Consider the following 17,098-nt stretch of genomic DNA (forward strand, 5'->3'; position numbering starts at 1 on the left):
GGCTGTTGAGTATGATGTTAACTATGGGTTTGTCATATGTAGCCTTTATTATATTGAGGTATGTTCCCTCTTTGCCCACTTTCTGGAGTTTTTTTTTTTTTTAATCATATATGGCTATTGAATTTTTGTCAGAAGGTTTTTCTGCATCTATTGAGATAATCTTATGATTTTTTACTCTTTAACTTGTTGATAATGGTATATCATACTGATGTATTTCTATATATTGAAGAATCCTTGCATATCTGGGATAAATGCCACTTGATGATGGTGTATGATTCTTTTAATTCAATTCATTATTTTCAGTTTGCTAGAATTTTGTTGAGAATTTTTGCATCTATATTCATCACTGTTATTAACCTATAATTTTCTTTTTTGTGATATATTTGTCTGATTTTGGTACCAGAGTGTTGGTGGCCTCACAGAATAAGTTTGGGAGTATTTTTTCTTCTGAAATTTCTTTGGAATAGTTTTATAAGGATAGATGTTAGCTCCTGTCTAAATGTTTGATGGAATTTGCTCATGAAGCCATTTGGTCCTGGACTTTAATTATTGAAAGACTTTTAATGACACTTTCAATTTCAGTACATATGACTGGTCTTCATATTTTCTATCTCTTTCTGTTTCAGTCTTGGAAGGTTGTAACTTTCTAAAAATTTGTCCATTTCTTCTAGGTTGTCCTTTTTTTTTTTTTTTTTTTTTGCATATAGTTGCTTATAATAGTCTCTTATGATCCTGTGTATTTCTGTGGTGTCTGTTGTAATTTCTTGTTTTTCATTTCTAATATGAATGATTTGAGTCCTCTCCCATTTTTCTTGATGAGTCTAGTTAAATGTTTATACTTTTATCTTTTCAAAGAAACAGCTTTTAGCTTCACTGATCTTTGCTATTGTTTTGTCTCTATTTCATTTATTTCTATTACGATCTTTATGATTTCTTCCCTTTTACTAATTTCAGTAAAAGGAAATTACTTACTGAAATTTTCTTGTTATTTCTCTAGTTACTTTATGTATTAAGTTCTTGTTGTTGTTCAGCCACCCCGTTGTGTCCAACTCTTTGGGACCCCATAGACTGCAGCACGTCAGGCCTTTTTGTCCTCCATCTCCTGGAGTTTTCCCAAGTTCATGTCCATTGCATTGATGATGCCATCCAGCTATCTCATCCTCTGATGCTGTCTTCTCCTTCTGCCCTCAATCTTTCCCAGCATCAGGGACTTTTCTAGTAAGTCAGCTGTTCACATCAGGTGACCAAAATACTGGAGTTTCAGCTTCAGCATCAGTCTTTCCAATGAATATTCAGGGTTGATTTCCTTTAAGATTGACTGGTTTGATCTCCTTGCTGTCCAAGGGACTCTCAAGAGTCTTCTTCAGCACCACACTTTGAAGGCCTCAATTCTTTGGCATTCTGCCTTCCTCATAGTCTAGCTCTCACAAATGTATGTGACCACTGGGAAGAACATAGCCTTGACTATATAGACGTTTGTTGGCAGAGTGATGTCTCTGATTTTCAACACATTGTCTAGGTTTGTCATACCTTTGCATATATATGTCATGCTCATACTACTGTATAGTCTTGAGTAACTGTATAATCCTAGTTCCTTTTTCAGTTCCCTCTGATGTGTATAAACAGTCATGCAAGCAAACTATTCTCATTCTTCTCATTCCCTTGTGTTACCCCACCACCATCACCTAAAGTAGAAGAAGGGGAGAGAAAAAGAGAGAAAAAGATCACAGTTCTTCCTTTGCCAGAAGTACTCAGCCTGTGGTGGGACCTTCTCCTGAATTTGGTTGGAGAATTTGGGACTCTACTAATTTTGAATATTTACGTGTGACTGAATATAGAAAAGAAGACCATTATGTTGATAAGGAGGGGAAAAATCCTGATGTGACTAGAGAAATGATTTGAAAAGATAGAGGCACAATTAAAGGCTAAAATTAACTTTTCTTTCTCACTTGGAAAGTAAAGTCAGTATCACTACTTGCATAAGTCATTTAATTAATTCTTTGGCTACATTTAGACTGCTTATGGGGATTCCCTGGTGGATCAGACAGTAAAGAATTTGCCTGCAACGCAGGAGACGCGGGTTAAATCCCTGGATTGGGAAGATCCCCTGGAGAAGGAAATGGCAACCCACTCTAGTATTCTTGCTTAGAGAATTCCATGGACAGAGAAGTTGAAGTCCATGGGGTCGCAAGGAGTTGGACGTGACTGAATGAGTAACACCTTATGTCTATCCTGCATGTTTTTTTCCCTTTATTTCATTATTTGGTCATTACTCTGCTTGCATTTAAATATTCTATTCTTGTTACGTGGATATGAGTCATTTAACTCTGTGGAAATCTTGAATATATATTTTATGGTTCTTTTCTAATTGTTCTATTAATTATATTTTTCTGCAAGTTATTGTATTAGTTGACTTTCTTGGGTTAATTTAATGGGGTTTCCTGGTATCTCAGCTGATGAAGAATCCGCCTGCAATGCAGGAGTCCCCGGTTTGATTCCTGGGTTGGGACTATCCCCTGGAGAAGGGATAGCTACCCACTCCAGTATTCATGGGCCTTCTTGGTGGTTCAGATGGTAAAGAATCCATCTGCAATGCGGGACACCTGGGTTTGATCCCTGGTTTGGGGAGATCCCCTGGAGGAGGGCATGGCAACCCACTCTAGTATTCCTGCCTTAAGAATCCCCATGGACACAGGGGCCTGGCAGGCTGCAGCCCATGGGGTTGCAATGAGTTGGACACAACTGGGCAGCTAAGCACACAGACAGATTCATTTGTTAAATCACTTACACATTTTCTGATTCCTGGCTGTGAGATCATGTTTTACAGAGTACTCTTCTGAGTGTCTTGATCTGGGATCAGTCTTGCCGAGGATAGCTGCTTGTCTCTTTCTCTTGGTGTCCCTTCTCACCCCTGACCAAAGAGAAATTTTTCTTATATTGAATGTAGTTATATGTTCAGTAATCTATATTTTGTATCATTAAAATATAATTTCTCTAGGTCTTATATGGAGGGAAATAATTTCTGTTATCTTGAAATGAAGAGTCTAAATTTTGTGACATATAATACCTAGACTAATTATAATATTGTTTAACTTAACAAATCAATGTATTAGCAGTTTTATCTCATAAACTACTTTAGGAACAAAAAAGACCAGACTGTTTTTAAGGGGTCCAAATTCTTACACCAAATATAGATATTAATATAGTGACTTGCTGTTATATAAGAAAACATATATGGATAAGAAATCTGCTGAAATGGAAAGTAGTAACTATATGACAGCAGTGAACTTATGGATGACTTTTTCTTTTTTGACATTCCAGAATTTCTTTATTTTTTTTAAAGAGTATGTAATTTTTGAGTATGTATTCTAAATAAATTTTAAAACCATACAACTCGTATAGAAGAACCCCATTAAAGTACCTGATTGTCTACGAATAAAGTTAAAACTTCTCAACTAAATATTCCCAAAGATCTTCACATATCTGTTCCCAAATTGCTCCTCTTATTATCCTCCTGTTTTTTTATGCCTCATCTAGTCCAGTCTCATACTGTATCCTTGAGAGAGATACTACCAACTTCTATGTTTTAGAAATTGAAACACATTTTTGCAGGGTTGTTTTCCTAGGTACAGGAGTCTGGTTCTTTTGGTCCATTGTCTTGCTGAGTTTCCTTGGGATCCTGGCTGCCTACACAACATTGCTACTGGTGAGTAATGTTTCCCTTTTCTCCCACTCCCTTCCTGAGTAGCCTAATGAGGTGCTCCATCAGTAGTATGGTTCCCAATTGGTGCTAGGAGTCCTCAGATCACTCCTGGCAGAGTTCAGATTTGCATCAGCTACTTGAATATTAGGGAGGAAGGATAGATGTGGGGAAGAGACTTGTGCTGGTAGAGGGTGTGTCTCTCCACTTTGACCCTTTGTAAGGGTGGCAGAACACTCTTTTTCTCTTCCTTTGTTTCATGGCTTATTTTCTGGCTCACATGGTATTGTCATTTTAGATGTTCACACCTTCACATGGTAGTACTTCTGCACATTGATCTACTGATTTCATAGCCTGTCTCCCAAGAAGCAGTCTTGCTGTGGCTTACAAATTATCTAGTATGCTAAACCTGTTTACTAGTCCTGTGCAAAAGCTAGTCCCCTGGTCAGGTGCCAAGTACATTTTAGCAAATATCTTTATGCAATAGAGACGCTGCCCGTTTTCAGACATAGTAGTGTCATGTAGTGTGAGAAATTCACAATGGACATAGTAATGTCACGTAGTATGAAAAAATTGAGACCAGACAGCAGAGGAGCCTGCAGAAGTGGAAAGCTTATGGAAGACTAACCTTTAGGCTGCTGGAATTTTTCAGTGCCCACTTGAAAATAGGACATAAGTATCTTGCTCTGATTCCATGATTCCTTGTCCCCACTGACTGACTGTCTGATACTAAAGAACCCAACCCCCAAATCAGTTGCCATTTGCATAAATGTTTATCTCAGCAAAGTGTATTAATCATTATATGAGTGATAAGTACTGAGATTACAGAGAACCAAGAGGTGCAGTTTTTGTTTTCATACAGGGCACCTCAAATAGAGAGGTATCAGAAAGTTATAATACTCCTTAATTCAATGAGTTTAGAATCTAGTAGGGAAGTACATCATAGACAAAAATAACCAACACAGACAGAGCATTATAATTGTCATTAGAGAGACCTAAAAAAAGTTCTGTCTGGGTTCTGAGAAGGAAGACCTTCAGTCAAGAGGATTAAATGATGCTTCAAGGAAGAGGGGGCACAGGAGGGGCATCTTGAAAGGATGTTGGATTTAGACATGTGTCTATGGGAGAGGGGAAGAAAGTCCAGATCATGGGCATTTCACGACAGAGTCAGCAAGACAGAGATAGAGATATATGGGGTTTGACTAGATAAGAGGGAAGAATCGTACTGTTAGCATGCAGAGGATATTGAAGAAAAATGGGGTATATGGCTAAAACAATAGGCTTGTGATAGATTTTAGAAAGCCTGAAAAGTATGCTAAGACACATGGTATAAATCAGATTTCTAGTTAGTATTATCATTCTGAAAGTCATTGCATGGAGGGTGTCTGTAGACAGAAATAGTTAGAAACTTTTATGAGGAAATGCAGATGAATGATGCGTTTGGGGCAAGAATCTGGTCACTGAATTGTACTGCGCTTATACATGATCAAAATAAAATGGTTTAGGTAACTTCTAAGATGTACTTCCAGTGTCCAGTAAGCCATGCTTTTTTTTTTTTTTTTTAAACAACCTTGTACTCTAGGCTTCCTCTTTTTGGGTACAGTGGCAACAACGGAGGAGACCTGAATTCTATTTCTGCTTTATCTTTAAATTATTTTGTAACCATGACTGAGTCATATAACTCTTCTGAGCCTCAGTTTCTTCTTTTAAATGAGAATTATTTCTTTCAAATGAGATAGTTAATAAAATGACATTTTATAAGGCTTGGCTAAGTACAAATAAATGGCCTGGTGGCTCAATTGGTGAAGAATGCCTGCAATGCAGGAGACCCAGATTTGATCCCTGGGTTGGAAACATCTTCTAGAGAAAGAAATAGCAAACCCACTCCAGTGTTCCTTCATGGAATGACAGAGAAGCCCGATGGGCTGTAGTCCATGAGGTCATAAGAATCAGGCATGACTTAGTGACTAAACCACCACCACCAAAGTACAAACAAAATCATATTCATAAAATTATTTTGAAAAAAAGGTGAATGCTTTATACAGTCAAATTCTCAATATCCTAAGCATCTGAAGACTCCAGTTTTTAGTCTACATCTCCACACTGACTTGGTGATTACTTAGATTAAGATTCAAATCTAATCTAGGTTTATTGACTAACAACAGTGCTTAACAGTTGGAACAAAAAAGTTTTAAAAAAATTATATATTTATTTTGCTGCCTTTGGGTCTTAGTTGCATCATTCAGGATCTTTCATGGAGGTGCACAAACTCTCTAGTTGTGGTGTGTGGGCTAAGTTGCTCCTCTGTGTGTGGGATCTTAGTTCCCCTACCAGGGATCAAACCCCTGCATAACAAGACTGGATGACCAAGGAAGTCCCAAAAAAGAGATTTTAAATGACCCTTGGAAGGGTCTGGCCCCTACCTCTGTTCCCTCACTAGTGTCTCTATGTAATACCAAGGATAAGCTCCATCCCAGGGAAAAGAAAATTGTAGGAACTCAGGAAGGACATCAGTGTACTGATTGTTACAGAATCCTGGAGAAGATAATAATAAATTGTCTCTGGGTTGCTGGTGAAAGTGACAACTAGGAGCTGACATGTGAACTGTGTCTGAAGGGTCACTAACTTGGTGAGGGAGAGCTATTTAGGCAGAGGGACAGTGTGGCAATCTCTTAGATGCTGAAAAGAGCAGGTGCAGCCAGAAGTGAAGATGATGCCAGACTGTGTAAGGAATTTTGAGTTCAGAACAGTGTTTTGGGTAGCATCTTGGTGATTTCAAAATAATCTCTTCTTTCTTTGTTTTTTCAGGTACTTGGATTTTTGTTGTGTTGGGAAAAAAATCAACTATACCTGTACTGGTATCATAAGGTAAGACATCTGAATCTTCATAGGAGACTGTGTGTGCCTCTTTGGAACTAAGTGTTAAATGCAGAAAGGGAAAAGCTCTGCATTTAACACTTCCCCTTTCTTTGCCTCCCTTAGAGAGGAGAAATCTGGGTACACCGTTTCAACTAAAATCATTCCGTTTCCAACAGATGGAACTGGCTTACCAACCAAGCTGAACCCAAACTTTATTTTTTCCCATTTCTCCATTTTAAACTCACTCTGTGACTCTGTTCTTCCTATCCCCGTAAAATCTTGGGCAAGCTCCATTATTTTCCTGGTCCTTTAGAGTCACAAGAACTTTCTTATTTCAGTCATTAAGAATTTCAGTTCATTGTAGTAGACTGAACTTCAACTTTATGAGACTTTTCCCTTCCTCTGTTTCACATGACCCAGGCCTGGAAACCTGCAGTGATGGAAAGAGTATGATTGTCTTTTACCTTTCTTCCAGTGTATGGATCAGGGGAAGGAGAGATAGGGTAAAAGAACACAGTCCCACAAGGAGGGGTTGGTTTCATCAGAACCAAGTAGATGCAGTTTTTGGCTCTTAATCCTGTGGGTCTTTCCTTGTGTATTTTCAAACAGCTTATCACTGAGAACCTTGACTGCAGCTCTCTCGATACACTCAATACATGTCATCCTATACTCCCTGAAATTTCTCTGTTGAGGTCCTTTAACTGTCCCTTAGTTTGGAACCATTTAAAATTAAACTAGAAGGGAAGTGGGTGGAATGAGTTGGGAGCTTGGGATTGACATATGTACACTATTAATAGCTGTGTATAAGATAGATAACGAATGAGAACCTACTGTATAGCACAGGGAACTCTAATTAGTGCTCTGTTGTAACATAAATGGGAAAGAAATCCAAAAAGGAGGGGACATATGTCTACATACAGCTGATTAATTTGTTGTAGAGAAGAAACTAACACAACATTGTGAAGCAACTATATTCTGATAAAACTTTTTAAAAATAACTAAATTAAAAAATAAAATTATACTAGCAGTAACAGAGGATCCATATCTGGTATGAAGAAGCAGGCATCACTGACCCAGCACCTGAAGACATGCAGCTCATTTCCAACATTGCCCCCCCTTGTCTAGTTCTGCCATGGGCTTGAGAATCTCCAGCACAGCCTCTTGCTATTTGTAGACTTTTTCAGGCATGGTTTTGATAACATTCTTGGTGTTTTCTCCAGTCAAGGAACATGTCAAACTCTGAGTGGTCTCCTTAAATTTACTTTTACTCAAAAGGGAAGTATGAACTGAAAATATAAACTTAAGAGTTAGAATGAATGGAGGTTAAAGTCATAGGATCATACAGGGAAACAAGAAACTGAAGACTGAGCATATAGGCCTTACTGAGATACCCACAGGTTTTGGAGTTGGGACACCATGAGCAGTTTGTCACTACTGAGAGTCCCTGTGGCTTAAACCATTCTGAATACCATTCCAGGCTTGTGCCTTTTACAGAAACCATGCTTACCTTGCCCCTGGCAGTGAGCGCCGCTACTTGGCCTCTGCCACAGCAGAATCTCATCATTACCTTTGAACTCAAGAAGCCAGTTTCTGTGGCAGCACCTCTCACCTTTATCCAGGCATAAAGCATGGCCACTACAGTGCTTTTCAAGGATGCTGACACTCTCCTCATCAATGTGTTTCTCAGTGTCTTCTGAGACCTCCCATAGAGCCCAATATGGAGCAGGTTAGCTTATCATATCATTCCAGTAACCTTTTCTAAATAAATCATTGGATTTTTTTCTTCCACATTACACCAAGGAATTGCTGGCATCCTAATTTTATAAGGCATGGGCTACTATTGAGCCAAGGTTTCAGATAACCATGCAATTAGAACCCCTTTGAGATGCATAATACCTGCTGCTGCTGTTGCTGCTGCTGCTGCTGCTAAGTCACTTCAGTCGTGTCCGACTCTGTGCGACCCCATAGACGGCAGCCCACCAGGCTCTCCCGTCCCTGGGATTCTCCAGGCGAGAGCACTGGAGTGGGTTGCCATTTCCTTCTCCAGTGCATGCATGCATGCTAAGTTGCTTCAGTCATGCCCGAGTCTGTGCGACCCCTATGGACAGCAGCCCACCAGGCTCCTCCGTCCACGGGATTCTTTAGGCAAAAATACTGGAGTTATAATAACTAGATGCTGGTATATTGAATTCAGAATCTTTGATAAGTGCACACATATCAATAAATCTAGGCTGATTTAATAGTACTTTATTTTCTCCTTGTCTAGCATCCTTAATATTACATTTTTCCCCCTCCTTGGCTAGCATCCTTTGAATTCATTCTGACACAAATTCTACAGGGTTTTGTTAAAATGCCTTCATCTCTTGAGGTATTGTGTGATCTAATTGCTGCTATGAATTCATAGCCAATGAAAAGTGGTGAAACTGGATATAAGAAAAGTTGAAATACCCTTGTTAGATAACTAACTTGGTTAGGCCTTTAAACCTGTGACCTTTAAATCTTCCTGGCAGGGGAGTTTCTTTAGGGCTTGGAATTTTGGTGTGAAAGGAGTACACCTGGGTTGTCCCATATTGTCTCACCCTTGCTTCTCCTACATAGTCCAAAAGTCTGTTCTTTACATCTGTGTTTCCTTTGCTGTCTTGCATATAGGGTCATCATTACCATCTTTCTAAATTCCATATATATGCTTTAATACACTGTATTGGTGTTTCTCTTTCTGGCTTACTTTACTCTGTATAATAGGCTCCAGTTTCATCCACCTCATTAGAACTGACTCAAATACGTTATTTTTATAGTAATATTCCATTGTGTATATGTACAACTTCCTTATCCATTCATCTGCTGATGGACATCTAGGTTGCTTCCATGTCCTGGCTGTTGTAAACAGAGCTACAGTGAACATTGGGGTGCACGTGTCTCTCCCAGATCTGCTTTACTTGGTGTGCACGCCTAGCGGTGGGATTGCTGGGTCGTGTGGCAGTGTTGGATGGGGTGAGGAGGGGGGTGGGAGGGGGTTTCAGGATAGTGGGGCACATGCACACCCATGGCTGATTTATGTCGATGTATGGCAAAAACCACAACACTATTGTAAAGTAATTACCTCCAATTAAAATAAATAAATAAAAAGAAGAATAAATCTGGGAGGAAAGGATTAGTACCAGGCCTAATAGTAGGCCTTCTGCCTAGGCATGTTCAGAGAGCAATGAATGATCTCAATCAAAACTCTTTATAAAATAGCTAATAACCCCATCTCCTAATAAATGTACTAAAGAGATTTATTAGCCAAAATACAATGGAGAGTCCTTATCTATGAAAATTTCTATACAACAGGATTCTAACCTGTTGTATCTAGGTTGCTTGCAATAAATAAACCTAGAATTTATAGATTTGTAAGTGGGAGGCATTGCTGGCTGGAGTTGTATAGTTAGCAGAATATGTGAGAAAAGGATCCACCATAACTCAAAGATTCCTTCTGTGGAGAAAACTTTCCACGTGCTTTGTTCAAAACACACCTCACATTTTAAGTCCCAGACCAGAATGTATCCTAATATAAGAGAGGAAAGACTTTTATATGAGTACCTACATTTCACAGATTTCTCCAAGGAAAACTGTTTTATCTGTACCTTGCATGTGTGCGTGCATGCGTGCTAAGTTGCTTAATGCCTTAAATCATTAGTAAAGCTTTGTGTTGAGTAAGATCACAGAATCACATGAGATTCATGTGAGTCTGATTTGTCTCTTAAAGTTTGTATTGTGACGCATTTGGTTTGCTGATAAGTTATTTAAGATTTTCACATCTATATGGATCTCTATATAGAAGAGTTTGGACTGTAGTTTTTGTTTCCTGTAACATCCCTATTGAGTTTGAGTATCAGTGTTTTTGTTGGCTTCAAAAAACAAGTTAGATAAAATTCCCTCTTTATTCTCTGGAGGAGTTTGTTAAAGTTGAAATATTTCTTCCTTAAATGTTTGAAAAATTAGCCATTGAAGGCAGCAAGACCTAGTTATTTTGTGAGTTATTTAAGATACAGAATCATGGAAAGGAGGAGACCAAGCACCGTCCAGGAGCTACACAGGTGTAGAAAACTGTCTGTTTGAAGGGAAGAAGTTTAAATTACATCTTCTTGGCCTCATTGTTTACCTATGGCTAAATATAGTTTTCTGGCCAGCAGGGTTTTTCATCTGTTTGCCAAATATTTATAGAAAATTTACTGTGTGTCAGACATTCTAAAGATAGCAAATATATAATCATAAAGAAGTATCATCCCTGATCTCATGAAGCTTATAGTCTATTTGGCGAAAACATATATTGAACAAAATACTGTTTACCTGAGATTGTATTGAGTCATATATTAAAAAAAAAAAAAAAAGCAGTGAATATTTGTAATGGCTATTTTTGAAACTGAATGAGACCTGCCAAGCAATGTTGAGGGCCAAGCAGATGTGGAGATAATAAATCAGTAAAGGAATCAGACCACATAGCTGTGTAGGCTTTTTTCTTTTTTTTCATCCATGCTGCATGAAGCAGCAAGGAAGGTAAATTATTAGATCCATGTACTGTTAAAGAATGGTTAGATTAAAAAGATGAGGTAATGAAGTCCCTGAAATTGTGAGTACATATGGTTCCCAAGGACAGTTCTGATCCAAGTTTAGTGCTTAGAAGTCAAGGTATTCTTTTTTTTCTCCCGCCAGATCCTGATTCTGATAGTGGTTCTGTTTTGCTCATTCTTTCTCTGGATTTTATTAACTTACTGGAAAGACAGGTGGTTCACCATTGGGCTGTCACTGCAGGTAAGCACCATCCTTAATTGTAGCCCTGTCTGTCCAGATGTGTTCAGGCTGACTTTTGAATTTTCTCCCAGGTCTTTGCTCCCTACATACACCTGGGCAGCCTATCTGTGATGGTTTTGCTTTCGTGGCCTGTGGCCTTCTACTTGATTCATTTGGAAGGAGAAGGTATATCCTGTGGGGGGAACCTTTCCTGATTCTTCCAGCTCTGGCTTTAGCTAGTGTACTTCACTCAACCAAACAAGCTTGGTAGATAACCAGCACTGTAGCTTTTTGAAATTCATTTAGCTTGTTACTTAGGCATGCTCCTTCTGGTCAAACTCACAACCCTACATGGACTGTCATAGCATTTCTCTGATCAAACATACCCTCTTCTAAAGAGGGATTCTCCTTCTAGAAAAATGAGAATTTTCTCTCTGTTATTACAAATTAACTGCTTGGGAATAAATTGGAGTAGTTTTAGGGAAGGTAGAGGAAATTTTAATATTTTTGAACAGTGATGGTAAAAGTCAGTTCTTTTAGGTTGTATTCCAATACTACTATTTTCAACTTAAGAACCAGGTGAAGATATCCCCTGGATGCATCTTAGTCCTTCAAAGCAGGCCCTGGTGAGTTCCTGTCACTTCTGAGGACTTCCACAGAAGCAGAAACGTCTCCTTTGGCCACTGTTCCCTCTGCATTCTTTGCCCTAATATCATGGAAACAAAGAATCAGAGCTGTATGTGAAACTATTTTGAGAGTGGAGTTATCTCGCAGTCCACTTTCTGAGAAACTAGGAGGGCTTTCTGTCTGTGTCTCTTTTTAACTGATGGTTAGATAGGGAGTATTTGTTTCCCAGTTGCACAAGAAGGCAGGAAGGAGAAAAACTCAACTGATAGTGTTGCCATTGACTGTTTATACATGTGGGTATGTGTAGGTGGCCAGGGAATTTTAGGAAATTTTTTTGGGGAGCAAGAACTTGAAGGGGACAATAATGAATTCTTTTCTTTTTCATTTCCTGAATTTTAGCTAGAATGAGAAGATTCCAGATTACAAATACTGAAAGAGAAAGAAACAAGAGGTGTAACATGCACACAAAATTGAGAGGTTAGAGCTGGCAGATCTAAATTTGAAAGTGACATAGGTGGTAATTTTTAAATGTTCAAATGGGTAAAATCCTCAGAGTAAAAATACTCTAAAACAGTAAGTGTTGGGGAATGGCCGGTGACAACAGGTATTATGGTCAGACAGTATGTGTGTGTGTCTCAAAGAGGGGTGGGAAGAGTGAAGTATCTATTATTTATTGAGGATCTGTGACTAGTCAACACTGTCATATCAATTATATGAGATAGATGTTAGTAGCAAAATAGCGCCATTATTCAGAATGAAGAAAATGAAGACCCAAAGAGGTTAAACAACATGTCTGAGTTACAAAATTAGAAAATAGTAAATTCTGGCTTTGAATGTGGATGTCTTTCAACTAGTGTCTCTTCCACTATCACTCACTGTCTTCAATACGGGGCATTTTAGGCTGACCTTTAAGGGCTTGAGGGCTTTGTCAGAACCAACCAAACTCCTCCTCCTTCTTAGAAGTTATTCCTTAACATTCCCTCTCCTTCCTGCCTCCTGTACAATTCATTCCCTTGTAAATTTGCATTTATAATAATTTTGACTTAATAATAAACTTTTATTTGGATAGTTCTTTGCTTTCAAATCACTGAAAGAATATGGGGATGTGACAGAAATAGACAGTAAATCAGTGAGTCTACAGATGCAGTGAACCCATTTACTAAGTATTTACTTACTGTTCTTTTGCGGATAGTTACTTGCTTAGGATGGTTCTCCATTCCTCTTTTACTTTTTTTTTTTTTTTTTTAATATTATTTTATTAGTGGGAGGCCAATCACTTCACAACATTTCAGTGGGTTTTGTCATACATTGACACGAATCAGCCATATAGTTACATGTATTCCCCATCCCGATCCCCCCTCCCACCTCCCTCCCCACCCGACTCCTCAGGGTCCTCCCAGTGCACCAGGCCCGAGCACCTGACTCATGTATCCCACCTGGGCTGGTGGTCCGTTTCACCATAGATAATATACATGCTGTTCTTTCAAAACATCCCACCCTCACGTTCTCCCCCAGAGTTCAAAAGTCTGTTCTGTATTTCTGTGTCTCTTTTTCTGTTTTGCATATAGGGTTATCGCCACCATCTATCTAAATTCCGTATATATGTGTTAGTATACTGTAATGTTCTTTATCTTTCTGACTTACTTCACTCTGTATAATGGGCTCCAGTTTCATCCATCTCATTAGAACTGATTCAAATGAATTCTTTTTAACGGCTGAGTAATATTCCATGGTGTATATGTACCACAGCTTCCTTATCCATTCATCTGCTGATGGGCATCTAGGTTGCTTCCATGTCCTGGCTATTATAAACAGTGCTGCGATGAACATTGGGGTGCACGTGTCTCTTTCAGATCTGGATTCCTCAGTGTGTATGCCCAGAAGTGGTATTGCTGGGTCATATGGCAGTTCTATTTCCAGTTTTTTAAGAAATCTCCACACTGTTTTCCATAGTGGCTGTACTAGTTTGCATTCCCACCAACAGTGTAAGAGGGTTCCCTTTTCTCCACACCCTCTCCAGCATTTATTGCTTGTAGACTTTTGGATAGCAGCCATCCTGACTGGCGTGTAACACTTCCTAACACCATACACAAAAATAAACTCAAAATGGATTAAAGATCTAAATGTAAGACCAGAAACTATAAAACTCCTAGAGGAGAACATAGGCAAAACACTCTCCGACATAAATCACAGCAAGATCTTCTATGACCCACCTCCCAGAATATTGGAAATAAAAGCAAAAATAAACAAATGGGACCTAATGAAAATTAAAAGCTTTTGCACAACAAAGGAAACTATAAGTAAGGTGAAAAAACAGCCCTCTTTTACTTTTTGTCACTTTCTCCTTCCAACTTTTTCAGCTTTACAAGTGGCTATTGGGTTGCCCTTTGTTCTTATACTTTTGTGTCTCTATGTGGTGCCATTGGGGATTTATTCTCCCTGCGTTCAAGAGAAGGATAAATTAGGACCCAAGCCATACTTCTTCGGACATAGAGGTGCGGGCATGGTAGGTCTAAGCAAAATGGATGTTGGTGAGTACAGGTGTGTGTGGGTGTGGAGGGCACATCAGATCCTTGGAACTGCCTGGAAAAGTAAAGCAGTTGACTTGAGATGACAAGAATAAGGAGTTAAATGTAGAGATTGGACTTGAACCCAGGTCACCTAATTCTCTGTCCATTTCTCTTTATTGTGTCTCAGTGACATTGCTTCAGATGAGCAGAGTCTCCAAATCAGATTTGAACAAAGAGCCAAGGGAGTCAAGCTCTCTTCCTAAAGTCCTTTCTTACTGGCTCCCCTCCCTAACCTAAAAGGGATGTTGGCAGAAAAGACTGAAATTAAAGGCCTGATATCCTTTTCTTCCACAGCTGGGGCCTGAGAATACCATGATGTCCTTTGAGAAAGCTGTTGAGTATGGGGCCCATGGACTGGAGAGTGATGTACAAATAAGGTAGGAAAGAAGGGACCAGGGTGGGAGGAGAAAAGACCAGTGGATGACTCCAGCCTGGCCCAAGCTGTAGAGAGGGCAAGCCCTGGGAGTTTCTCCCTTATTCACCTGGCACATCTGCACATAACACACATACATGAATCACTTCTCCTTTACAGACCACATATCTGCACCCCTACATTCTCATAAATCACACACTCTATATAGTCTCCACACATAGCTCAAATTTGTCCTCCCTGCAAACATCCTTGCAGCTTACCTCTGTGCCCTAGCTTAGCAGTCTGTTTAACTAACATCTCCTCAGCATCGCCTGTGTTCCTACTATATCCTTCTTCTGAGCGCTAGTGAGAGGCAGAGGAGTGAGACAGAGGCGTGCCTAAGAGCTGTTTGCAGCCAGTGAAGGAGACATGGCATGTTTACAAATAAACCCAGCATAGGACCATTTGTGGTGAGTGCCTTCCAGAGAAGAGTAAGGCAAATGCAGTAGAACCTCAGTGGAGGAGGAAGAGACCACCTCCTCTTTGGAGAAAAATGATCTGTGTGCTCAGAACAGTGTTTGGGTTGAGGCTCGAAGGAAAAATAGTATCTTCCCAAGCAGAGATGGAGAACAAGGATATTCTGGGCAGAGGCAACAGCTTAGTTAAAGGTATCCAAAGGAGAAATAGCAAGTTTGTAGATCTGTGAGCTAGACTGTATGGATGCCAAGAGTAATCCACTTCGGGAACACCAGGGGCAAGGCTTACTGAGACTGGATCACAGAGATCCCTAAATGTGTACTGGGCAGCCATGTAGGTTTTAGAGAACAGATTAGCTTATTGTTTTAGAGGACTTGTCTGAGAATCTGTGAGGGAGAATTGTTATGGATTTGGGCAGTAGACTCTAGCAATGTCCAAGGGACAACACAGGAAGACTTGGATCATAGCAGGGATGAGGACATATCAGATGCTTTTCTGTAGAATGTATGTACTTGGGCAGCCAAAAGTAGAGACAAACCATCGGATGGTTATGTTAGAGAATGTGGCATGTACTACTCCCTTCCCAGCCTTCTGTGAGGCAAACAGAAAAGAAATGAACATCCTATTTCACAGTGAAGCACTGTGGTTTGAACCTGAATTCAAAGAAGAGAAATGTATTGTATTGTAAAGACTAGAATGTACATGATAAAGCCAGAACTAGAACTAGATTTCCTGACCCCAGACTAGGGTTCTTGCCATTACCTAACAGTGATGTTACCCATCTGTTCCATGCAAGCTATCTGAATCAGATTGAAACTGGATGTTCTTTCAGAGCTTCTAGGTTCATTGTGCAAGTGCCTCACGGTCATGACCTAAGGTGGTCGTGGTGCTGAGACAATGAGCTCCTGGCACATTGACTTTCTCTCTTGTCTTGTGACTTCAACTTCAGTGTAGATGATCCTCCCAATCCTTTAGTTTCTCTGTGTGTTGATGTCTTCATTTCCAACATCTACTTCTTCATATTGATGGTCATAGTTTACACTTCATCATTAATAAAAATTGCATATCACTCATAGTCTAGTCAGAACAGGAATACCACAGCAGTACCTAGAACAGGGAAATGTAATATCAAGAACTACTAAGTAGTAAAAAGCTGTTAAGTAATAAAAGAGGAAATCAGGACTGTGGAAATGCACAAGTAGCAGCTATTAGAACTTCTACACATTCTACCCTATTCTTTCCAAGATTTACAAACACATGAAAAAAAAAATTAAAAATTGGAAAAAATTCACAAAACTTCTGACAGAAGACTCTGAAATGTGAAGTAATGAAGGTGAACTGGCTGGGCTCATAAGGCTGAAGGAACTTCCTAGTTCCAAGTTTCACTGTCGGTAATTTTTGTTCTTTTCCTCATATATCCTGACGTGACCTCTGAAGAGACCTGTACAGAAACACCTACAGCTGTAGAGGGGGAAAAAAAAGCCCTACAAAAATCTGCTTTTTCTAGCCAGAGAATTGGCATTAGGGTCACCCTGCAGGCTATAAATGTTTTTACCATACCAGTCCTACTCAGGGGACCACCACAGAAAAGCACTCTCCTCTGTCTCACAGCTTGAGGCTGTGGCCCTGAAGGGAATGAGCAGACCCCTGTAATGACTTCTACCTTTATGTCAGAACTGGTACTCCTCTCTGCTCTCTGCCTACTTAAGGGTAGAGGGAGGATTACTGAGAGACGTTTTCTAG

At 39.5% G+C, this 17,098-nt stretch overlaps 1 protein-coding gene across 1 annotated transcript in view; it reads left to right on the forward strand.

Moving 5' to 3' along the window:
• LOC136169204 (glycerophosphodiester phosphodiesterase domain-containing protein 4-like) overlaps nucleotides 1-17,098 on the forward strand; it is a 108,951-nt gene that overhangs the window by 10,445 nt on the left and 81,408 nt on the right. Inside the window, exons 3-9 of the mRNA XM_065937018.1 lie at nucleotides 3,613-3,706; nucleotides 6,509-6,568; nucleotides 11,252-11,350; nucleotides 11,422-11,515; nucleotides 12,356-12,433; nucleotides 14,317-14,462; nucleotides 14,821-14,903. Coding sequence (XP_065793090.1) covers nucleotides 3,613-3,706; nucleotides 6,509-6,568; nucleotides 11,252-11,350; nucleotides 11,422-11,515; nucleotides 12,356-12,433; nucleotides 14,317-14,462; nucleotides 14,821-14,903 — 654 coding nt within the window. The remainder of the gene's footprint in view (nucleotides 1-3,612; nucleotides 3,707-6,508; nucleotides 6,569-11,251; nucleotides 11,351-11,421; nucleotides 11,516-12,355; nucleotides 12,434-14,316; nucleotides 14,463-14,820; nucleotides 14,904-17,098) is intronic.

The sequence above is a fragment of the Muntiacus reevesi genome, chromosome 5 (assembly GCF_963930625.1).
Source record: "Muntiacus reevesi chromosome 5, mMunRee1.1, whole genome shotgun sequence".
Taxonomy (NCBI): domain Eukaryota; kingdom Metazoa; phylum Chordata; class Mammalia; order Artiodactyla; family Cervidae; genus Muntiacus; species Muntiacus reevesi.